General features: G+C 38.3%; 1 protein-coding gene across 1 annotated transcript in view; it reads left to right on the forward strand.

The window, feature by feature from the left end:
* Positions 1 to 25,983, forward strand: part of LOC117239853 (protein madd-4-like) — a 258,313-nt gene that overhangs the window by 103,396 nt on the left and 128,934 nt on the right. Inside the window, exon 2 of the mRNA XM_033505680.1 lies at positions 1,868 to 1,882. Coding sequence (XP_033361571.1) covers positions 1,868 to 1,882 — 15 coding nt within the window. The remainder of the gene's footprint in view (positions 1 to 1,867; positions 1,883 to 25,983) is intronic.

The raw sequence follows: 25,983 nt of genomic DNA on the forward strand, positions 1-25,983 counted from the left end.
GAGAGAAGTCACGGACGCGGGGGAAAAAGCCGATCAACGGGGAATAAGGTTCGATGGAAGATTACATTCCACATGTGAAATTGCGGAGATCCCGCGATGACGCGTGACAGCGAGTTCTCGCGACATTCGTCGTGATCGCGGAGGGAATAGTTCGAGCAGCATTTATCGAAGTTCGTCGCTATTTTAGATCGACAAACTGCGTGTTTTGAGTTTACTTTCTACGCATTGTTTTATTCTGTTCACGATGAGATTTAAAGAAGTGCGAGAAGCGTGTAACGATACTTACACGAGAAAGTATCGGTAAATGTCGTTCCTTTCTCAGGTAGCCAATTGAAGGCGAGCCAGGTAATTTTATCCAGTTCCTTCATCTGTGTAATTATGTATATCAAATTACGTAAGACACGTTCTCCACGAGGTGTCGATCAGAAGAGTGCAGTAATCGAGATTTATATCTTCCTGGTTTTTTCTTTTGAACTGGTAGAAAGAATTCTCGATATAATTATATTATCGTTGAAAGCAGACATTTTTTATGCGAATTAGTAAGACCAACTCGAAGTCGTTGTTCAATTTTTTAATTACTTTAATTACTGGATGTATATGCTTGAGTCTCCTGGACAAGAAGCGTAGCGCTGTTCTTAACAAGCTAGTCGTTCTATTTTGTTCTGAAGTACAACTGACGATAAAAAACAAAGTGTTTCTTAGAAAATACGCCCTGTGAGTGTACAGAAATGGTATAGCTTTTTTAAAACACTTCATCGCGTAAATTTTTCTTCTTAACTATTTCCCATTATACGAATCGTTTAATTATCTTCTATCGCTAGATCAAGGAACAATTACTATCGAGGTAAAGCTGTTGAATATAATCCCTAAGACAATACTTGATCCAACGATATATTTAATTTGTAAGAAATTCTTAAATTGACATCATTATATTACGACACTATTATTACATTGGACATCTATTAAAGTTAGGAGAATTAAAGCATGAAACTTGCATCAAGGGAATTAAAATGAACGACGTATGGAACAATACATGCTATAAGAAGAACGATCCTCGTCCGTACATATTACGAGAAATCATGGAAAGTCTGAAAAATTCCATTGCACCCAATCTATACAATTTCTATGAAAAACTAAAAATTGGTCATTTTAGTAAATCACCGGGAATATAGCGAATCTATAAAAGTTTCGTGAAAAATGAATTTTAATCGCTCCGATAGTTCAAATTAAATCATCGCAACCACAGAACTCTCCGCTGAAACCAAATAATCGAGAACAGGAATAGTAGGACCTGTGGTGGTTCGTCTTAACCGCGGCCCGGCAGTTTCCATGGTGAACAATATCGTAAATACCCCATTAAGTCGTCCTCCGCGCTCTCACAGAATCCATTTGTTTTATGTTCGTTGATGCTTTCGCGGCGGAGATTACAGCATCGTTTACCGATAACGGTGACTATTCGTTCGATTGGATCCGGATACGCGGATGGTTCTACGAAGAAGAAGAGGGAACGTCTGACGCGGCGGAAAGACACGGGTTAAAGTTTTAATGGCGGAAGATGCCAATGACCGAAAGAGAGCGTCGGTTTATGGGAAGGAAAAAGAGCTTTACAAGCTCTGCATAACCGAAACCGTGAGACCGAGCTCCCCTGAGCGCTCTTTATTCGTCAAGTGGCGTTTATCTGAGCACTTGCCCAGGCTACTTTTCTCCTGTTTACGGCGCGAGCATTTTTCTAGAAATTGTTATAGCGATGTGGAATGCACTTATAGATTACGAATGCACGTGTCCTTATGGTTGTGGACGTAAACCTCGGATAACAAATTTCCAGTTGAAGTATTTTCAATAACATGCTGTGTACTTTGTGTTACAGGTGCTCTGTCTTCAGGTGAGTTTTCCATTCCGATTCTACTTTACAAGAGTATGCGGTTATAACCGCTCACCATGACGTGAGTAATAAATTTCTTGAACATTCATTGTACTGCACCGATTTCATATTCTTTACCAGTAACATATATATTATATATATTATATATATATATATAATAATGGCAGACAAAAGAAAATAACAAATTTATGGCCACATAAGCATTAGTAATTTTTCAATTAGAAATTTTTTATTTTGTCGATAATAGTCATTTCCTGCAGGATATATGTTATATCTATTCATTGCCTCTTGTCAATTATGTAAAATTAGACAAGCTTCGATCCAACAAACTCCAAAATCCATGTAATGACGCCCCGAAAGTTCTAAGAATAAAACAGCAATGCCCAATGGACGTCACATGGTCCAATAGCCTTAAAGATACAATACGACAGGATAGAAAGATTATTTCGATGATCGTACTGATAATTGCTTGTCGGTAATTTCCAGTCTTTTCAGAAGATAATACGGTCAAACGTAAAGGCGAGATATCTTAATTATGAAACAACAGGCAAGGGAAATTCTCTGCGAACCAGAGGAGGTAAAATTCGTTTGACCCGCGACGGCATTAATTTCGCGGAAATATAAAGTCAACCGTGCCGGTTGGTCTTTTTGTTCCATTTGCGGCGTCGTCTGGCCACGCACCACGTACGACGTCGCAGAGATAAGAAGTTGGTGAAATAATTCAAAGTTAATAGGAATGTAAACGCGACAACTTTCGGTTGTAAATATACGAGTTCGTGTCGGAAATCATCGGGAAATTATGAAGCAGAACGCCAGTTTTCTAGCGTTCTCCAGAAGCCAAAACGACGGAAGTTCGAGGGTTGTTTCGCGAGCTCGATGGTAATTGGCCTAATTCGAAAAACCACGAACAACGTTTGGACAGAGGCCGGAGTGGAGGAAGAGACTCGGTCAGACGAAAATGCTGACGCCAGGAGGCTTCATTTTGCCTGTTTGCCAAAGAGTGGTCTGAGTCGTAGAGAGTTGCAGAGATGCATCGACCGAGAGCAGAGAATACAGGAATTTCCGGAACTCTAGATAACATCTAGGCTCGCGAAGGGTTAGTTACTGTCCTCTTGCGATTGGGAAGGCTCCAATGGTTTCGAGTTATCTCGAACGACGGTGATCTTCGTCTTAAGTGAATTTCCTAATCATCTGCAATCGCATTGGCCAGGGTTAATGGAAAAATCTCTAGTCAGTTTTCGATAACGAGTCGTTTTACCCATTAATATGTTGATCGCCGTACCTGTTACACGTGCTTGATAATTTCCTTGGATACATAAGCCGTTCAGAAGTCGCATTGATCAACTCTGTTAATTGGAGAGTAGGGACAAGTGAAAATTAAACTTACCTTGGAATTTTCCTACTATTATATGCCACCTTCTTCTTGTCCAGCTTGGAAGAATGTAATAAAAACTACTTAGTGACAGTGAAGAAAATTGTTTAATTAGGAAATTAAGGGTTGTTAGAAATATGAGCGTTTCTCTAAAAATGCCCTTTTATCGCATTCCTAAAATCTGTAGATTTGGATGTATATCGCCATGATTGGATAGAAAACACGAAGAACGAAACAAAAGAAAGGTCACTTCTATAGAAAGCTCTTTTTCATTCAATTGCTCGTCACATATGAAACATATGAAACACACGCAAACTGTACAGAGCGTTCAAGAGTGTGTTACTGCGTTCGAAAACTGTTGGCAGAGATTTGTTTCTTTTAAAGCAAAACATGAAACATCTTTGATTTATAATTGGAAAGATGCATTCGAGATCATTAGATTTCCCATTCCAAAAACGTTAAAACGTAAGTCCAATGGTTATTTGTATGCGTCACAAAATTATAGTAAGATCTGTCTTTTGTCTTTGACAATAGACAACGGATCTTGCGTGCAGAATTTTCACTGAAATTTCTACTGTTCCGTGTAAACGAGCAAAGCTGAAAGGCACTGAAAATCTTTTACGATATATGGACACGAAATACACCGTAAAACTGCGAAAAATGTTGTAATAATTGTACCTTGTTCTTTATAAAAGTTAAAACGTATGTTAAAATATATATATTTTTTCATAACGTTAAGTTCTTTACTTCTTACAATTCTTCGTTACAACGTGTAGGGTTTTCTATGCATTTAAATTATAACATTATACACATATATCTTCTTTCAATATTTTCTATCAAGAGGAAATCCGATAAATGGAAAAAGGACGTGCAGTATTGATTTTTTATTATTACACTATTTTTTATTCAAATTAAAATTTATATATATTTTATCGTCATTTCATTCTTCGCTAACAATAAACTTTACACAACATTATATTGAAACGTATTCGATCGATATTATGGTTTTATTAACGAAATAAAGCTTTGAAACTGAATATCTCAAAACGTAATAAATCATAAACGTCATAGTTACACATCTAATTTATAAAACTTTCCAAAATATTTTAAACATATAACAAGTACTCCATTGTAATATTTCTTCGCCTGGATTTTATATATAATTTTATGTAATTACCTAAACGCGATAAACCATTTCCTGCCTTTTGATTGATCCGCATATGACATAGAAACGAAACAGAAATATACTGTATCAATTTCGCCCCGAATTTTTATTTTCGTCCCAGAGAAGCTTCCGTCAACGAATTAAAGTACTTTAACTTCTCAAATTCTAGCAGTCGGATAAATATCCGAAGCGAGCGTGCCACCTGCTATATCACAGAAATGGCACATCACCGCTTTTAGAAAACAGAATAGAAATCGAGGCACAATTCCGGGATCGGTATTCCAAGTGTTAAAAATAGCTCGTTGCTGGCGCACGGTTCTCGATCACGAACGTGAATTTCAGCCCCTACCGCTTCGTCGAGAGAAAAGAAAGCGATACTGGCAAGAGCGGTAGAGAAGGAATAAGAGAAAAAGGAAAGACAGAAAGGCTCGTCGATGGCGAAGGTTTGTGCGGTCAACGATGGATCGCCGTGAACGTCGAAGCCAACGAAGCGTCAAAGCCCGAGAGAACGGGTCGGATTCTCTCGCACGCGTCCGGCAAAGAAAGGTGCATCGAGAATGCGACCGGCCTGTCTGTATTAGGATTCGGAAAGAGGGTTTCTTCTAAAAGAAGAGAGTCCGCGATAAATCTGACCGAGAAGAGGCTCGATTGCTTCACGCATGACCGCCGCTTACGCCCGATCCTTCTCGCCCTTTCACTAGCCATTGGTCACTGCCACATTGTTTATTCTTGTTCCTCGTTTTCTCGGTCATTCGCGGTTAAGCGGGATGGATTTTGGCCGGACGATTCTCGTGGTTTTCCTGACGCGTAAGTTCCGAGGTATATAGCCCGCTACGACTTGGTTTACTGTGCAAAACCTGCGCAGCAGTATTTACATATTTTGCGATAGACTTTTTAAGCTTCTGTTCATTCGCATATAGGCAATATAAACCACGTGAAAATAAGGAAAGTAGGAGCGATTATTTTACTATTTGCAAATTTGAGAAAACAAAGAACCAAGTAAGCAGTTACGAGTATGAATTGAGTTCGCGTGAGTATGGAATCGTAATATCGATATACGTAGTTTGTGATTTTTTTCTAATCTACCTTTTTAATTTTTCCAATATTTAACGATTCTTTTTACAGTCGGGCATTTGCTTTTTATTATGCTTTTTATTATGTTTCTTAAGAGATTGAATAAAGTCGGAAAACAATATAATTCAGTTGAAATTAATAAAATTTTATGTGATCGTTTCCCCAGCATCGAATTGAAAAAACAGAAGCAAATAGGACATATTAAATTTGAGGATTCCTACCTAAACTCCTAAAAACAGGAAATGAAACAAATAATACATAAATAGATATTATAGGTAACTACTTGACATTCTCTTCATCAATGCAATTAATCAAATTGGTAATTCGACAACAATTAGAACAATTAGAAAATTTTATGATTAAAAAATCGAGATATTGAATTACCTGTGCGTCTTACAACAGTCTCGAGGTATACGACGTCCTAATTAAAGTTAATAAAGATACATCGGTCTGCTTTTTATTAATAGCTCGGTCCGTATAAATACGGCGTGGGTACAAGGGTTAAGATTATTAAGATATCAAATTACGTTCGTTGCACGGCAAAAATTACGCCAGCAGAGGTCCTGTGTACCACTTAAGAGTAACGAAACTTATTCGACGTTTCCTTTATTAGCCATTCGCGTCGCAGCACCGTATCATTAGAGGTCTTCCTCTTTAACATCGTTCCCGATACCTCTGCCGGTACCATTCTCCTCCTTTCCCCCATTGTTTCTCGGACGTTCATATCTACAGCACGCGTTTCCACGAAACAGCAGGCTCGAATGCAAATTCGGCAGTTTCTCTTCCCAAGGCTTGGCCCAAAAACAAGCGCCTTGGTGGCTGTTAATTTTCGCAAAAAGTCCTTCACCGTTTCGGGACACCTTTGGCCATTCTCTATCGATCGAAATCGCAGTAAGAAGTAAGAACATCTAGTCATCGATGTTTTCTTAGGATTTAAAAATCGTCAAGTCGTGATCCATTTTATTCTTAGACAGGTTATGATATATTGAAGTTTGAGGATTTAATACATTAAATTAGTCTCTATCTATCGAAACGGTGAATTTTCTCACTATTTAGATATTATGAAACTGTAATTTTTTATTCTTAAACGCTTATGTAATCTTAATGTATAAAATTCGCCGATTCTTTGTCAATGGAAGAAGTAAATTGTTTTAACATTCAAATATAGCGAAGTTGTATTTCCTTGGTAAGGTATTATGACATTTAAATCGTAGTAATTAGTACACAAAATTCATCTATACTTTATCAGTCGAAATTGCAGTAAGAAATTATACACATGTAATCGATGATTTCTTGTAATTTAAAAGTCACGAGATTGTACATTTAGTCTTTTTAAAGTCGTTATAATAAATATTCATGATTAAGAAATTCTTCCATCTTCTATCGATTGAAATTGCAGAGAACGTTAGATTAAATTATAAACATTTAATTAAGCTTAAGAAGCTGGTGCTTCTTTTAGGACTTAAAAATTGTAAGCCTGATATGTTCTTGTTCCTAAATTCCTTCGGATACTTATATTATACATTAATACATAAAATTGATATAAATCTGCGCAGGCGATTTCTTTAAAAGCATGAAACGAACGGGGAGGGGTTGGTTTCTTGTCTGGTACGAATTTATCGCCCAGAGAAAATTCACGCAAATATTCAGGAGCAGTTCATCAAACACACGATAGCTTTTACATTCGAGGATTCTGCGAGTGTTCCAACTTCCCCGTTTACCCTAAATTCGATTTAATTTATTCCCTCGCACGCAACCGTCGCGTTAAATAAATTATCCTAGAGCGTACGAGTCGAACACCGGAAAACGTGTCTAACGCTACTTATTATTTATTAATTGAACATCTCCAAAGTACAGCTGTCTCGTCCAAAAATTTATACTCATACGCCACAAATTCTATTCAAGCTCTTTTATTCCCTTTCGAAGATTCTTTCTAATTTATTTCTCTACCGTTCGTATTTGCGGGGAAAAAAATTGGGAACGTAAATCGAAGCATACCTCTGTAAATACGATAAATCCTCGAAACCACGTGAAATCCTGGCAAGAACATAGCTGTCTAAAAAAGAAAGAAAGAAATTCACTAACCACTAGGAAAACAACAGAGCGAAATTTATTCCCCTTTACGTCCACACGGTAGCTTTAATCTAATCAGCCGCGGTCTATTGGCGTCGATCGCGTGGATCCGATCGATATAAGCATCCTTCTAGCCATAACCAAGCACGGTCCACGATTTCAATCTAGTCTGCTGTGATATCCGTTGAAAAAAGAGGCAATTCGAGCATAGCGTCGAAGGGATGAGGAAAATAGGAGAGGAGACGATATAAGTGGATGAAACGAAGGCAAAGTCGATGGATCTGCTGGGAAGATAGCAAGGCAAAGGCTAAAGCGCAAGGATATAGACGAAGGACAACAAGTAGAGAGAAATCGGACTGATATTCCGAAAAGATGACAGAAGACGAAGTTGAAGGAAGTGGCTGAGATTGGAGATTTGCAACGATGGATTCGATATGACGGAGATCAAAATTTTGACTGTTCTCTTTATTTACGATTCAGTTTCACCGGAGCTCTCTCCTTGATTTTCTTTGTTCCATTTTCCCTGCAGCGTAATCTTTCATTCTCTTTTGAAGAGTTCTTTACTAGAGTAGTAGCGAAATCTTACTTTCGCCCTTTTCATCGAGTTTCATATGTTACGTAACGTTGTAGAATGAACTTACCAACTACATAGAATTACTTTTACAACTACATAGAACTACAAAATTTGAAAAAAATTCGAGGAATACCTTATGCCAAAAATAGCTGAAACACTTGGTTTCGTAATTCCTTGGTACGGAATCTTTTTCTTTTAGCAATTAAAAGGCAAGTTTAAAAATAGGAAACCTCAACATTCTGGAATAAATATAGAAATATCTTCTTCTATCAAACATATTGAACCAACTTTTAACATTTTCAAGTCAACCGTTTCTAAATCTGACAAGACAAATCCGAACCTGACAAGACAATCACCACTTGGAATTTGGAAAAAGTGACGTGAAAATTGCTAGAATTTGGGAAGAAACTATAACAGTCTTATTCAGATCTGGAACAATGGAACTAATCGTTCATTGAGAAACTACATTGAATCATATAAAATTACTTGTTATCTTTCGTACCTTATTTCTTATCTCATTCTTTATATCTTTAAAATAATCATAAAACTAATCTTTTATTATATTTTCGATATAAAAGGACACTTATACTCCCGTAAGTCGCAAGACTACAAATAATCGTATTTATATAAGAAATAAGATTTACCAGTTTATCGACGGATTATTTTGATCTAATTTTCCTTCTCGCGTGTATTTCAAAAGACAGAAACTACCATAGAGTTAAAAGTTTATTCGACCAAAACAAAACTTCGTATGAACCGACCATCGCGAATAGGATGAGAAAACGAGGAGAGATCACCCTTGAAAACCGCGAAATCCAGTGGTAGCCTGAGCCTCGAAAGATTTGTTCCGAATCCATTCAGATTGGGTGGTCTGATCGTAAAGCGACGAGACAGAGGTCGAGAACTAATACACTTTTGCTTCACCCTTTTGCTACGATGTTCGTATTCCCCGGCGCGGGAAGAAGCTTGTGAGACAAGCTCCTAAAGATAACTAGATAACTCGTTTTCGGGGTGGCATTCAAACGTCCTCATTTCCAAAAGGTGAGCAGCGCGCTTATTCGCCCCTCTTTCTCTCTTCCTATATTCGAACAGATCCAAACTTTTCTGCGAGACGAGATGCTGGGTCGTGCTAGAGTCCTTTCTACCTGTTCGTTCGAGTTCTCGTTTTCTCCGGTGCAGTTGGTCGAGGGAACGTGTACAAGGTTGCCCATTATCGTTTCTCACTTTAGTCGCAATTTTCCGTTTTATCGTTTCGGGGCGAACAGGCCATCGTGGATAGCGAACTTCCGTTGGAAAATGTCGCGCAGGAATGCCGGGTCCGAGTTGGCAGCCCTCTTCCGGAAGTCGATCTCGTGGCACGTAGCTATCTTGGAAAAGTAATGCTCGCGTGGAACATAGATGACCAGTCACTCGTTTGCCTGTTATATAGTGGAAGGGAACAGTTAGAACGTACGACAGTCCTATAGCAAAGTAAATTATGCCTGCGTCTAAAAAACGTCTATTATTTCAATAAAACTTTCCTAACTGCTCTTCTTTAATTTTCTACAAGAAATCCTAACACAGATATGCTTGTTCGTCGAAAGCTTTTACAAGTTTCGATAGAACTATTACAATCTAACTAAACTGTATCCAGATGTAATTGTTTGCTAGTGTTTGACATGATAGAAACATTCTAGAAATCGTTCGATTTAAGAAGCTATGAATTTGAATTATAATAATAATTATCGAAACTACTATCGTTTTTTTTTACATCTAATTGCAATATAATATAACGAAAGGAACTTTAACTAGTAATGAAATAATAATTAGAGATATTATTAATTAAAATTCCCTCAATTATATAAATGGAATATCGCACATTTGATCATTTCCTAGTGTTTGATGTAGTATGGTACATAGTACACGAATATTGTGCACAGAGACGGACTTTTCGATAATTATATTGCAGTAGTAGAGATCGTGGGACAATCACAGTCTTATTCCCGTTACTAATTACCAAAGTGGCCTGCAGCAGAATCGAAGGGACAGATGGCGAAGGATAAATCAAGATCGCTATCTGTCTAATCAAGGCCAGTGCTTAGCCTGGTTTCCCTTTCGGGATTATTTGATAATCCATTACCGATTACGTTATCCCACGAGAATACGCTACTAGATACGTTCCGTTGTCATTTATGGTGTTTCTGCTAGAACTTACGTATCATTTCTGCCAGCAAATAATCGTCTACCATTCTATATACGTGGAATACAAAGTTACCGTGAACATTGCATGTTTAAATCTCACTGCCAATTAAATTCGATTCGCGTAAAATTATTTCCTGCCAAAATCCAAATTATTTGGTCGCTCCCTTTAAAATAACTTGGGGATGATTTTACAACAATTTTATAATAAAGATATAGAATATCTTTTAGGCGATGGTGTTCATTCTGGGTGATTGAAATTCCGAGTGGTGGAGATGCGTGAATAGATCGTGTGTTTGAGATTACACCTACGCGTGATTTTTAGTTTGAACCTTAAAGAAGTGAGAGAGGTTTGTCCGAGTTTTTCTCGTGCTACACTATCGAAAGATTAATACACTTATCTGGTACTCTTCCAAACATAGCATAAATAAAATTCCTACACTACTTATTATTAAAATTTTGGCAACAAAGAACATAATCAACGACATTTCGTCACATTTTGAACGACTCTTTCGCATAGAATACTAGAACGTTGGACGCGAGAAAACTCGTCAGCAGGGACAGGCGGGCGTGCATTTCCGGCATTGTTGGATTTTCTCGCGCGATACTCGAAACGATAGGCGCGCGTTGATCGATTAACATACGGAACGCGGGAACGCATAAAATTGAACGGACGGAAAATCCGGCCGATTACAGGTCGATGAAAATTGCATACTCTTTTTCCAGAGGCTTCGCCTGCCGTTATTTTCATTTCCATCGATTTGCACCTGGCACGTGTCACGATGCGGGGGCATTCGCGCAACTTTCGGATGTATAATCGCGAAGGACGCTCGAACGAGTCGTTCTCGGTTCGTCGGCACACGAACGTTTTCGATTACACTCGATCTCGTTTTTGTTCCCTGCCTGTCACGAGATCGCTCGTGTTTTATTTTCCACCCGTATGCTATATCTATAGCGCATACCGTATACTGCAATATATATATATACAATATATATGTATATGTAGGTATCGATGTTGACGTTGAGTCGACTGGTTTTAAAAAAAAGTGCAACCATCCTTTTAGAAATCTCCACGCTGTACGCGCCAATAGCGAAACAAAAAACTAAAAAATAAAAAAACATTGAACAGCTAAACCGAAAATTCGATTACCGATCGTTTGAGTCTCGCTTCGACTCGGTGCCGGCTAAGATAATAGCGTTTAATCTTGTGCGACGAGTTATCGATAACACAGTTGAGTTAAAAACGAGATTGATCATACGTATCTTTTAAAAATTTCATCATTTTAATTCTACGACACAATACATGTGTAATTAATATCTAATTTATCAGAAACTAAACGGTTAATCTTGATAGAATCGATCGATTTGTCTTTTGTATAACTTAATTATTTGTGAGTCGAATGAAATCGGTCGCAAGTTTAAATGTATGACGAATGATAAATAATAATAATATTGAACAATGTTTAACAGAGCCCTCGTTTCTCGATGTCTAGTAGATTTCACCTATCACTTACACCTTAACTTTCCTTTAGGGGAACTACAACAGCATTCCTACGGTATCTTCCGTCTCACGTTCGTCTCCATTCGACGTATCGACCTCGAAAACCTAAAGTCTGATACAAACGAACGCGATGCCTGCGAATTTCAAGATCTTTTCCGCAGTGGATTTGTTTCGTCAGGATTGAATATTGCTTTTGCAGAAGAATGATCTATATTAAATAAATTATCAGTTTCGTTATTGTACATTGGACTTTTAAAACTAATTTAATCATATTATAATATAATAATAACCTACGTACCTCATACGTATGTACAATGGCTATAAAACGTATTTGCCAATACCTTTATCTCCTAACGAAGAGCTGTTCTACGAAATTCTACACTTTATTTTCCTAGTATGAAATTTTTCTAACCGTATGAAAATAGGTATGACTAAATTATATGAAATTTAACTTATTAATTTTAATTTATTTAATTTTATGTAAATGTTATAATAGATACCATAGATACCAATAGAAATAGATGTATTTAAAATTTAATTAATTTTATGTAAATGTTATAATAGATACAATATAATAGATACAATGCAAATACTTCTTGTGGCCACTATTGTAGCTATGATACTCATAAAAAATAAATAATTGTGTAATTAAAACACGTCTAGTTAAAAACAAACAAATATCCAATTGCTTTTGAGCGATCATGCGTTTAAATTAAATCCCATAAAATCGAAACTCACCCTCCTTACGCGACAGCCATGCATGATTGAATTTTTGTAAAAATCTTCGTCTCCTAGTTTCGGTGTTGGTGACGCCAACAGTAATCGACGCTTGCCCATCGCGCGATTCTTATAAAATCCGATAGTGATATTCCGGCTCACGTACAACGCACTCTATCAAGCCGCGTTGTCAGCACAGCTTAGCCCCGAAAGGAATCCCTTGGCCTTTGTCGAGGCTAAAAAGGGCCGCGAATCGCAGCCAGGAAATCGAACCCGTGCGAATTCAATCGCGAGAAGGGGTAAGGGCGAATCGAGCGAATCGAGAAGCAGCTTTTCATGCGTCCTCCAAACTAGACGCCTGCCGACAGGCCGTCCCGTAGAGGAAATTCGAGTAGCGTACGGCCCTCCGCTGCTGCAGGTGCAACAATATGCCCGTATACGCGTATACGCGAAACCAGCGAATCGGCGCCAGCTGGGGAACGAAATTGAGATGGAAGAAACTGAACTTCACTCGTGTCTTCCCCGCCATAAACGTTTTTAATTTAATTTGGAAATTAATGCGAGACCTTTTTTCGTACGCGAAAGCTGAGTTTTGATAGCATTGTGTAGTAGAAATCCATCGTTGAACATTTTCTGTACTTGGAATAACAATCGAAAGTGTAAATTTCTTAATAGTTTAAAACTATCATCGAGCTGGAAAAACTGAATGCTGGCTCATCTAGCAAGATTTCCCTGACGTCTTTCTTGAACGTTTCTTCGCTAGTACCTCACGCTTCCTCTTGTTCCCCGTGTCGATCCTAGTCTAGGGATCGAGTTCGACGTTCAAAGGTCTCCACGGCGGCTGGCAATGTTTTAAGACGAACTCGACGTAATCGAGCGGCTCGGAGGAAGGGGGCGAGACGACGACGTCGCGCTTTCGCTCGATTGCTCGAAAATCGACGCTCCCTTCTATGCCACCGTGAACTCCGATGAAGTTTCCGCCGACGGGGTAATCGATCGACGCCAATTTTCCCGACGATTCGATATTCCGTTCGGTCGGAGGAACGCCATGCCGTGCCGCACCGCGAGCATTTCGTTGATTAAAGACGGAAACGCAACGGCACACAGGGACTACGATATCGAAACTTCGTATCGAGGCTTCGCGTCCCGTCTATTTGTTCTTTATTCAAACAATCGCTAAGTTTACACCTCGGAAATTGTCGGTATTCTACGACAAACGATCGAACCTCTCACGATCGAATTATTAGAGATCATTCAAATGAAATATTTGCAAATGTTTTAGACGGTGTTACAACTTTCCTAAATTTACCACGAAGACGAAATAACTGATATGTTTAAGGGCTTGTACATTTAGTCCATTTTGCACATATAGTACCTGTATAAAATATTGACACGCTAATTATTTATTACAGAATTATTTCATCTTTCGAGCAATCATCTTTACGAATTTCGTTGTAGACAACGATTTCTTGTTAACAAATAAATAATCGAGCCTACGAACTTTATGGAAACCAAGAACAAGTCTCGGTTAAAAATACCATCGATGCAGCATGAACAACAAAAGCGACTATTTAAAAACGTTAATGTTAACGACCTGGGAGATCTACATGCACAGAAAAGGAGAGAAAAAAGGGTCAAACGACGGAAAGGAAGAGTAAAGAGCAATGGGAAGGGGTTTGTAGTGAAAGAAAAAATCGGGTCAGCCGAGAGCTTTTTACGAGAGAACGATCTATCGCGGGGACCCGTTTCCATCGTGCACAACAAATGTCATAGCAACGATGCTCGCGGTTTTTACGAGGAGCCGGCCATTGTTTCGCTGGATTTACACGAAATCGATAAAAATATGGAACATCTAGCATTCGAGCCGAGGAGAACCGCACCAGCAATCGGGAGCATTGCCGACCCATTCTAGTTTCTTGGATGATGCACGCGGTCCCACGGTTATTCTCTCTCGTCTATAGGCTTATCAATGTTGGTCCGCCTGCATATAGGCGTCACGATTATTCGCTATGCGTGTAACGAGAGCCGACGCTACTATACTCGCTCACTGTTTCGCTCTTAAACACCTGCCCCACGAATATCGATTGTCTGGTCGATTAGTTTGCTTCTAGTTAATCTAATTAGTTAGTTAGTCTAATTGAGAATATAATCTCGTATCGAATTTCATTAACGGTTATTACCATTTTCTCGATTTTCTACATTCTTTTGCTCACCTTTAACCAGTAGTTAATTTCATAATCAGTTAACTACTGGTGATAATATAGGAATGCGATTAATCAATAATCATCTGGTTTCATTTAAAATTTCGTACACGGTGAAATGACACCAGAATGTGGAAAAATGGCGATTATGTATAATTACCGAGGGATTTTATTTTAATAGAATTCATAAATGAAAGTACGTCGTAATTTTTTAAAAAGTACAAATATTTACTACTTTGAACTTTCGTATGTAGAATAATTCAATAAAAATATAAGTGTTACCGAGCATCAAAGTGCTAAAACTAAGAGGATTAAAATAACGAAATAGGGACTAATAAAAACATTCAAAGTGACTCTTGGTCTTATTAGGTATAAAATATCCGTGTACAATTAGAAATGTCAGGGGAGAGACAACAAGTACTTAAAATTTTTGTTACATTTATGCACTTTATATCTATCTGTAGAATTATAAAAGTTAAAAAAACGAAGAATGAAATCGATAAATAATGTAATAAAATTCATAAATACAACTGATATTCTACATGTCCAATTAATTAATCACCTATTTGCGAATTTTCAGTAAAGATTATTTAAACGCAACATGAAAATCGAATTTTTCGAGGGACGATAATTGATTAACGAATCATGCGTAAATAATCAACTGTTACACGCGTATAATCCACTCAAATGGTTGTTCCACTTCATGCTTGCGAAGATTAATCTCTTCGACGGCGACGCGTTAATTAGCATACGAAGTAAATTCACGGGCGGTCGAATAACTCACGGCACGTGATAATTAATCGTTCGGTGCGTGGACGAATTGCTGGCTTGGTCGCGACAAGGGTGTTCCGTGGCCGGGTAATTCTCGTTTAACGCAATAATTTGTCCTGCAATTTTCTTCGGCTCTCGCTGGTATACCTTGCAGAAACGCGACCGGCGTAACACCGGCAGCCAAGTAACGATCACCATAGAAAATAACGACTGCCCTAGATCAAACAAGAATCACGGAACACGACTGCTATATTACTGCATAGTTTTACGTGCTGTCTATTTACTTTCGCAAAAATCTCCATATGGAAAAGAATACTTTCCTTATTCACCGTAGTATTCTGTATTCACTGTATTACGCTATTCACTGTAGTGTATGGTTAATAGACATTGCAATCTTATGTATAATTTCCTGTGCTGGACTGGGTTAAATGCGTAGTAGAGGTACTTGTATGTGTGTATCAGTGTGTGGAGGTATGTGTGTGCGCAGCGTCTCGAAAACAGATGAATGTAAATTATTCAGTCGGTTAACAGTCGGGTATAGAAGAAAGTGCTGAGACGCGTGCAAGTGTGTATCGATGAATATATAAGAAATCGTCCATAAAATAAATATATAACTATTCTAATACTAATTCCAAGTGTAAATTTAGTGTTCCTGTAACATTGTTTCGGCTTTAAAGATCCACAATTCTCAACACGATGTTACTTTATTTTGAGGTGGTAGGACGTGTAGGGTGCCAAAGAAATACTCGGCGATTTATTTAACAGTGCGTTTATTAACTCGACTTTTCACTTACGACTCTCGCTTACGACTGATCTCTTAATTTACTTTCTTCCCTTTTCTCATCTTTCGATATCCCCGCTACGCGCGTGTTCGTTAGGCGTCCGCGATCCTGGTCACGTACGCCTTCTTCCGAGTATTTGGCGGAAGGATCGTAGGGATATCGATGGCCCATTAGGCCTATCGGCACTTACGCTTTATCGCGGCCTTGCTTATGTTTCGTCGGTCTCTTACAAGCAGTGTTTCAGCGATGGTATACTATGTAGCAGCGAAACCGTTGGAAAGAGAGTTGTTCTTCGCGGCCTAGCGCTGCTATTTACGATTTCCTAGGTGGAGAAATAAAATTTTCATCGATAGACAAATAACACAAGTAATCGTTATTATTTGGAAAAGAAAATTATGTAACCGAATCTTTTAATAACAACATTTTAACTGGAAATCCCACGGAAAATTATGCTAAATGACATTTCCACTCTTTACAGGAAAACATCGCTAATCAATTACAAAGTTGTATCTTTATCTGCTTTCACAATTTTTATCATTGTCTAAACATTATAAAATTAGATTTGCAATATTATATTAGTTTTAGATATGGTTAATTTTTCACCAAAAGCATACTCATCATTGTGGTGTCCATTTGCAATTCCGAGATTTTGCTTTATGTATCAAACAAACAGATACAGCAATTGTTAGTGAAGTTTTTAATAGACAAATACATCTAGTAATTTCACTTGATTCGATAAGCAAACGAACGATGAAATATTCGTGCACACATAAACAGACATGGTAAATAATCGTTTGGAATCGAGATTCCACAGTATAAGGACGATATATTAGATCGTCGATGGTTCTTGGACGTCGTTTCGATTCCATCGAATCGCTCCGGCGTGAAAATTGTTTTTCCCTACGAAGCCCGGAGGAATGTGCGGGCAATAGAGGATGGAAAGTTAGGAAGATCATTCTCGTTACAGTTTGTGGAGCACGGGTAATAGCGGTTTGATTTTGTGGCTGTCACAGGGTGTCGTTCGCGAGATACGAAGCGATGTCGAAGACACTATAACTATAACCGGCATGTTCACTGTACTTTACGTACATAGATATTCGGCAATTCGATGACAAACCATGCATGCCTAATGGCAGTTATCGGCACGATAGTTATTACCGTTTAATTATCTTAATTTATCGACCTACCAGTCTAATTAGCGTTTATACGTTCACGGGACCACGTCCAATTTACTGACTCCACACATTCGATACGCGAGAATTAGGCGTATTTATTTTATCCTGACGAGCAACTGTTCCCGTTCGCAATAAAATTAGGCGACCATGAATATTATCAACTTTCGAAATTTCCTCGAATCTCTTGCCCAAGCTAATAGAGGTCGATCAAATTTAGAGTCGTCTAAACGCACTAATCTTTAAATTAATATTTTTATTTATCCATCGATTAAAACAACTAGAGGATCGTTTCGTATAGCGAGGTACTGCTTTTGTTTTAAATTTTGGGGAAATTTTATTATCCTCATTTATGATTTTTAATATCGTCCAATATGGGAAGACCGAATAAAAAATTTGAACTTTATATTTGAATTGGTTGTTATATTAATGTAATATCGTAAAGTAATTTGAATTAGAGATCGGTTGAAATTAGAAAAAACCGTGTACGTCGTCCTTCTGTGGTTCGTTTACATTTAAGAGCGTCTATGTGACTAAAGTCACCTAGTTCTTACAGAGATATGAGAAAAACAACAAACAACGTTAGAGCAGAAGGACGATTTCGTGTTTCAAGGAGAGACGACCGAGAGGTCAGAGTATGCGAGTCGAAAAGTGAGTGTGTTGCGAGAGTCAGAGTTGATCGAGACGTCGGAGAGTAGAGTTGAGAGAATTGATCGAGTTGTCAGAGTTGCTAGAGAGAGAGAGAGAGAGAGAGAGTGTGTGTGTGTGTTAGATTCGTTGTGACGAGAGTTGCCAAATAACTGTAAAGTTATTTGATATAGATAAGAGTATCGCATTTAGTTTCAGTTAAACAAACATCGTTTTCTGTCCAATTTATATTTGTATATTTAATTCAATATTAATAAATTGTAAGTAATCAATCAATTGTAAGTAAAGTAAAGTAAATAATTGTAAGTTTAATTTCCACGATACTACATTAATATAATTATATATTAGAATATATCAAAATATAATGACATAGTGATAAACGAGAAAAATAAAATTTTTTTAAATGAATATATCTACATATGTGTCACAGAAAGTTGACTAGAATAGTCACGTAGAGTTACTTCTAGTTACATGGTTAACGAGCTTTTCTTCATTCGCAACGTCATTCATCAACGAAACTCCCACTCCTGCGCAATCCTCGATATATTATTTTTCCGCGTGGCAGGCTAAGATAAAGGAACGAAAGGAGAACCGTAGGCGACGATACATCAACGTGTTGGCTAGAGCGGCAGCGAGCGTGGAAAACTCGTGTCTCCCGGCATTTACCTGATTGCTCGAATTGGCCAGTATTATATCCGCGGTGAATTCGGTATTACCCCGATACAGCGCAGTTCTCGTTCATCCGCAGCTACGTGGTTAGCGTATACGTGTACACGCGTATCGATATCAGCCAGGAACGGAAACGCGACGGGAATTTCGTATATTCTCGGTCAATTCCTTAAAAATTATATTCAGCCCAATTTGCCGGAATCGCCGTCTTCGTGGGCGGTGCAGCAGATGGTGCTACGTGCGTATCTGTGTATCGTTGAGATTCCAGTCATCCCGATCTTCCTCGTTGCCTCGAATGAATTCGATCGATAGCAAAATGATCCGATCGGCGTATCCAATCACGTCTTGATCCAAGTTTTTCTTCTTCACGAACGAATAAACCACGTCGTATTAATTTATTTTTTTCAACGAGGTCGAATATTTTGATATTTTAAGGAAAAGTTTGGAAGAGCCTGAAAGATCGTTCACGAGTAACCATCTCCGGATGATGAGTACGGATATTACACGCGATTTTTCCTCCTCTAAGAGGAAATTGCTTAAGGTAGTTAGATCGAGTTCCTCTCATATTTTTCTTATCAACGCGACGTATCGTTATAAAGTTGAAGGATTCCTTTCAGTATCTCCAATTTTGACGGTCCTCCATTGACATAAGATCAACGAAGATCGATTACCAACTACCCCTTGGCCATCTTGATTCTTTCATTCGCATTAACCTCGTAAATTTTTCAAAACTCCCTAACAAACTCTAAAAACAAACTTCGATCTTTTAAAAGATATGTTGAAAAATTGTTATCTTTTAACACTTCGCAGTCGGTATATTTTTCCATACACTACCATTGACACTACCAATTTGTCGAAGCAGAACGTTTACAGTTCGAAGAGAAATTTCGAGTGCCGCCACTGTGACGGCGTCTGGCCGCAAAAGGTTAAACTAATCTTGCTACATCTCCCGAATGTTGACGTCATTAATACATATCCTGTATAATTTGTTGGTCCAATTAGTCGGAACCCGGACCGATGAATTTATAATTGCGTCGATGAATGCCGCGACATGTAGCTGCGCAAATAATAGCCGATTACATCGATCGTTCTATCGTCCAGTATTCCCGTTCAATGAGGATCATAGGTTTAAAGACGCGTCTGCAGATCTCGAAGAGCAAAGGTAGCTAGTTAACCATCCCGTGGATCCTCGTAGTCTCTGGTTCGAATCATGTGCCATGGCTTAAGGTTACATTATCACGCGGCCAGATGCTCTGGTGATATATATCCAACATGTATCCTGGACAGATCGTCGACGTCAATGCTCCTCGATGCTGCCGCGCGGTTGATTAACGCGAGAACATGCCTGTCGTCCGCAGGCTTCCATCTCGGATTAATATCAAATTCCCCTAGCCGAACCGCGGTCGCGCGACGACCAAAGCAGGGGAAGCAAAATCGATCGGGAGAAAGAGAGAGAGAGAGAGAGAGAGAGAGAGAAGTGAGAGAGAGACGTTTGTTCGATGTTTCGCCACCATGACGAGACTTTAAGCCGGATATGAGCCGCAAAGTGGCGCGTTTCTCTGTAAGAGCGTTTAATGCGCGCGGAATCGCGCAACGCCACGCCACCACGGAAATGCAACATCATCGAGGGGACGCGTCGTGGCAAGGTGGTCGCCGCAATTTTCGGTTCCGGGACCAAGAGGAATTTCAGCCGGCAAGATTAAGTCCTTTTTGGCATTATCGCCATGAAAAGGGGCAGAGGGATATGGTTTGCAGGATTTACGAGGTTGCAGTTATTTGACGGGGATCGTGACGGATGGGTTCAAATGGATTTCGTGTGTCGGTTCGCTCCGCTATTCTTGCTGCTTTTCTGATTACGTTCTCGGAAACGTTTGTGGGAGGCATGTGGGGTCAAATGGTCGATTTTATATCGTCGTTTCTATTTGTAGTCATTAGGTGCTGTTAAAAATCGTTACAATTTATTGTGATATGTTTAATAATGATGTTTAGCAATTTTTTATATGTTTAATAATGTTTAAGATAATGCGGTTTGTAAACGTAAACATTATTATTTTTCTCTGTCTTTCTTTTTAATTTATTCAGTTAAAAATGCATAAAGTACTACATTTCCAGCCTTGTTTTTACCATTTGTAGATAACAGTAAGTTATAATAAAACGTATATCGATCAGGTTACTTCTGTCTGACGTAAAAATTGCACATATTTCCTGCAATAAATACGTCGAAAGATACTATAGGAAACTTAAACGTTTTTCTTCTCTATTTTATTCAATTACAAAGGAGTTCGATTTTAAATGTATAAAATAATTTTCAAATAAAGATCGAAATTATCCAATGCGATGTCAACAAATGCTTTGGAAGTCTAATACATGTTGCTATCCCAGCATTAACGTCACGAATTACCGTGAAATTAGTTACTGAAATTTCTTCGGGTACCCGACCGGGAACAACGCGAGGTATTCGACGTCGTCGAGGCAGACGTCGTAAAAAGACAACTCGTGGAATTTCATCGAATGTGTCTAGCACGGGGTCTGTCGTTGCCCGTCCGAGATATCATTTGAAACGGTGCCAGCGATAATAAGATTTGCGGCGGTCGACGATTCCCCGCGATGACTTCTCGCGTTTTCATCGAGTTTAGAGGTGTTTCGGGACGGCTGCCATACAGCTTCGTGCGCGGCAACCATCGATAACGTGGTTAAAAATAAAAGTTCCGGCAGAGCAGTACGTACCACGACCTGAAAAATCAAAATAAATTCACGAAACCGAGCACGTTCCATACCGTGATCCCTTGACTTTCCTAGTTTTTAAATCCTTTTATAGGACATCGTGCCGATTAAAATTCAGGAACCACGGTAAAAAATTTACCGACCTTTAACATTACAAATTCTCTGGCACTTTCGTGTTCTGCGTAACCCATTCGTATCGTATCTTTTTCTTCCTAATTGGAACTTTATATATCATTTTTTAGTGCAAAGACTAAGCTCGAAAAGCATTAATTTTTTGTTGCATATGTAATTCGATTAGGATCAAAGCTATGACTGCTGTAACGACGAAAAGAATTGTAAAAAACAGTCAAGCATTTTTCTGACAATAAAACGCGTAATACTTTGAAATGGTCTGGATGATATACGTATGCAGTATTTTCAAACACACTTTACATTCATACCAGATATCATTCTTGGCTGCTTGATTCCCGCTATATTTCTGTTCGTCTTCCGATTCGTCAAATCTTATATAACAATACATAACATGGATAGCTATTTCGTAATACAGAGCATAAACTATTACAAAAAGATATGAATATCTCCGACCGTTTAAATGTTGGCTGCTTATAATCGAGTTATTCCCCTTACTCGGCTGTCATGCGGCTCCTGATGCGAATGGGTCAAAAATAATATATGTAGAAGTTGTTTCCACGCGAACACTAATCCGTAACAAGTGATAATCATTGAAGTGAAAATGAATGCTGCTTAGATCTTACAAAGTTGTATAAATATCGATCTTCGAGATTATCTAAATATTAACTTCAAACTGTGACTACCGATACAACATTCTTTACATGATGGATCTTTTCGGATGACGGAGCTTTTAATAATTAATAAATTCCATCCATGTAAGAAAAAATCGTGACGATTAACGTCTTTCAAGACCGTGTTAAGCAGAGTGTTAAGTGTTCAGCAGCATGGACGTTAATTCGAAAATACATTTCCCTTTCTTCTTTCTTCTTTTTGCTGTTTCGTTGTACATCATCAATTCCGAGGTTCGCTTCGAACAAGATCGCAAATTAATTAGACAGGTCCGAGGCACGTTTACCGGCCCAACTACGAGTCCGCGAGCGCGGGTGTACGCGCGCGATCCAATTAAAAGTTAAAAACGACCGCGCGCGACCGGCTTCAATTTGTTGCCTTCCGAACATAACGAACAAATGTTATTGTGCTTCACAGTCCCATGCGCTGTCGGCATTTTAATAAGTTCGCCAACCTAGAAAACGAGTTGCGCATCCTGACGACCGTTCATACGCCCACGCGTGGACCACCATCGCACATAAAGAACGCAATTAGCCGATAGTTTACTGCTTTTCACTGTCACTGACCAGAGCAGATGTTGAATAGCCAAGTATGCCACATTCATGAAATCACGCGATCGTTCATGGCTTGAAAATATGAACGCTAGAAATGGCTAAATATTTTATTCCGATAGTTTTCTTAAATACGTACTCGCGTTAGAAATATGATATCTTGCAATGCACGATGCTACTAGGCATTTGGGCCTTCAGGCTTTTTAATGTAACAGACAGTTCATTCAATTCGTTCTTATTTTATTTATATTTTTTTACATATTTTTTACATATTTTAGGGTTAGTTGCCGAGAAGATCTTTTTGAAGTAAAAAACCATGTCTAGTTTTATTAATACTTGATGCGATAGTAAGAAAGTTATATCGAAATAAAAATTTGTTACTATGTCATAATAACGAAGAAGAATAATAATACTGCTAACTGATTTGACAATTACGGCTATAGGATATCGATAGATAAAGTATAGTAAATAGAAACGATCTAGGAGAACGAAATATCTAACGATTGACGGAACTCGAGACGCATAATGGTGCAGAATGGCCACTGAACGGGAATTGAAATTGAATAATCCTTCCCTATCGATCGGATTAGCTGCAAATATGTAGTACACGTACATCCTCGTTGAACACCTCGTGCTGCGTTGGTACGCTCCCACTGACCGGTAAACTGATAAACACTGTTTGGTGTCTACGGTTTGAAGGAGATTGCCGATCGATACCAATAAGCCAAAGTACACAATGCCAATCGGTTTGCTGATCTCTCGATAATCTTTCCCTATTTTTCTACTCCTTGAAACGCCGTATTACCAGCTCGTTACCTGCCTCTTGTTTTACATTACGATGGCTCTTTCGTCGGACCTCGTTTTCTTTGAGAATATCTTAAAACTTGTCCATATTTTCCCTTCTTACGATCATGTCTCTTGTATTTCTTCGTGTTATACCTCTTTCTGTCGTGCTTGCCTTATTTTTTATTTTACTATTATGACTCTTTTCTTAGAATTCTCGCGCTATATTTTTCCTTTTTTATTACAGAATCTCCTTTTTTGGCACCCTCGGATTTTTTTTTATGACTGAAATTCCCGTTTCAAAGTGTCTTTACATTTCAAAATAAAATTTAACATCTCCCGCATTATACTGCATGCACACGCAAAATTTTATTATATACGGTAAATTTAGTAAAACTTACTATCCAATAAAATTCTGGAGCATTGAATTATGCAAAAGTTATACAAAAACTTCAAAAATACATTAAGTACAAACTTTTAGCATTTTTATCGCTTCTCTGGTATATTTTTTATTTTCCTTTTTACCGATCGAATATCTTCTCCTTTGGAAAATTGTAAATTCCGTACGATATAATTTGCCATTTGACCTTTCCCTTTTACCAAGATTTCGTTAAATAAAGAAGCCACAGGGTAATGCTGCGAAGATTCAAACATCAAAAACGTTTGAGGCCTGCTTGACTGTAAAATAAACAGCGGCGGTTGGAAAAAAGTTGGAACGCGGTACTTGTGTGGTTTCGCGGCGCGAACCACCTACGAAGAGAGAGGATCCCGCTGGCGAAGGTAAAGTCCGGAATTCTTGGAGATCGTTAAGACTTTCGACGAGGCAGCAGCATCGGCTTTTGGATCTTCGACCCTCTGTTCGAGGTCTTACGCGGAAACTTGCCGAACGAATGAAAAGGCGAAACTATCGTCGGTCGACGAGACTCGCGGGTGGCAAGGGGAAAAAAGGAACCGACAACGACCGACCGCAGCTGCGAAACTTCTCGAATCTTTTCTGCTGTCAAGTAGTCATTGTTACGTACGTACATAATACCTGTTCCCTTCCTACGATTTAGCTCCGCCAACCGGAAAGGCAAATATCAGGGTTTAACTGTTAAACGAAACGAATTTCGCGGGCGAAATTATATGGGAACGTTCCCCGATTTTTTGGTCACATTTTATACTCTTTGCATGTAGCTGTAGGAACGTTAAAAATATGAGAATGTTTATTTAGGTTTGTTTCTATCGATGAAAAATGTCGCTGTGTCTCTCTTCAAAACTACTTTACGTTCCAAAAAGTTTCACTGCAAAAGATTGTTTGACTTGACGATTACTCATATCGTGAGAATCATAGAAGCGTAAAAGATTACTTTGATTGCTATGTCTCATTTCCGATTTATTTTTTTTATTATTAAAGGGCGATGTTTTCTCTTGGAAATCAATTATTCTTCAGATAAAACTAATTAGAAGCGAGACTGTCCTCCTAATTAGCATTTACCGTATAACGTATTCAGAGAATAAGCAATATAACCGACAGAATCTTCAATTTAACAAAATTATAAATAAACCTCAACGCAGACTTATCGTTAACAAAATATCTAAAAAGATATCGTATCTCCGTATGAAAATGTTGAACAGGTCTTTGATAAAATTAATTCGATTAAAAAATACTTGAATCTCATTGATTAATACGTTTCGATGATAACACACGAGTCGTTAGACGGTTATCGTGCCTTAAATGCTGAAAAACGATTCACCGTCGACTATTTGCTTTTAGAAACTTTCCTCTAGGATCTCGTGGTCGATATGCAATTAAAACTGCTCGTTAGCCTCGAGATTGCGGTGCAAAACCATCGCACAGATACAGAACGAGACAATGAAAAGGATGGTTTATTGGCCTCATGGCCAGAAACGATAGAGCGTTAATCTTTCGTAAATCGATCGTAACTCGCACGTTCATGCATTTTTTTCCCCACGCATTAATTCCCCAATTACCTGAATTTCTCCTCAAATTTTTCTAACGAGTCTCACAGATTGTTGCTGTCACTTGCTTTCCCTTTTCATCAGTTATGCTCAATTACAATGCTGGCAAGATAATTTACCAACTGATAATATTAATAAATTGACGAGTTAGAAGTTACAAATTATAAACCTGTTATTGCAGATTTTCCATTTATGGTATCATCATTTTCCGTCCGATATTTGCATAGTCAAATACATAACTTGTAATCTGCAACGTTCACTCGTAAAATTTTACTTTTATTATAAAATAATTTTGTAATAGTGGTAATTTTGTTATAACTTATTTGTAAGATTTGTAAGATTCCAATGATAAGATTAGTAGCTCAGTTGTGTTCACGCAACGT

The sequence above is a fragment of the Bombus vosnesenskii genome, unplaced genomic scaffold (assembly GCF_011952255.1).
Source record: "Bombus vosnesenskii isolate JDL3184/JDL3185 unplaced genomic scaffold, Bvos_JDL3184-5_v1.1 scf7180000014442, whole genome shotgun sequence".
Classification (NCBI taxonomy): Eukaryota; Metazoa; Arthropoda; class Insecta; order Hymenoptera; family Apidae; genus Bombus; species Bombus vosnesenskii.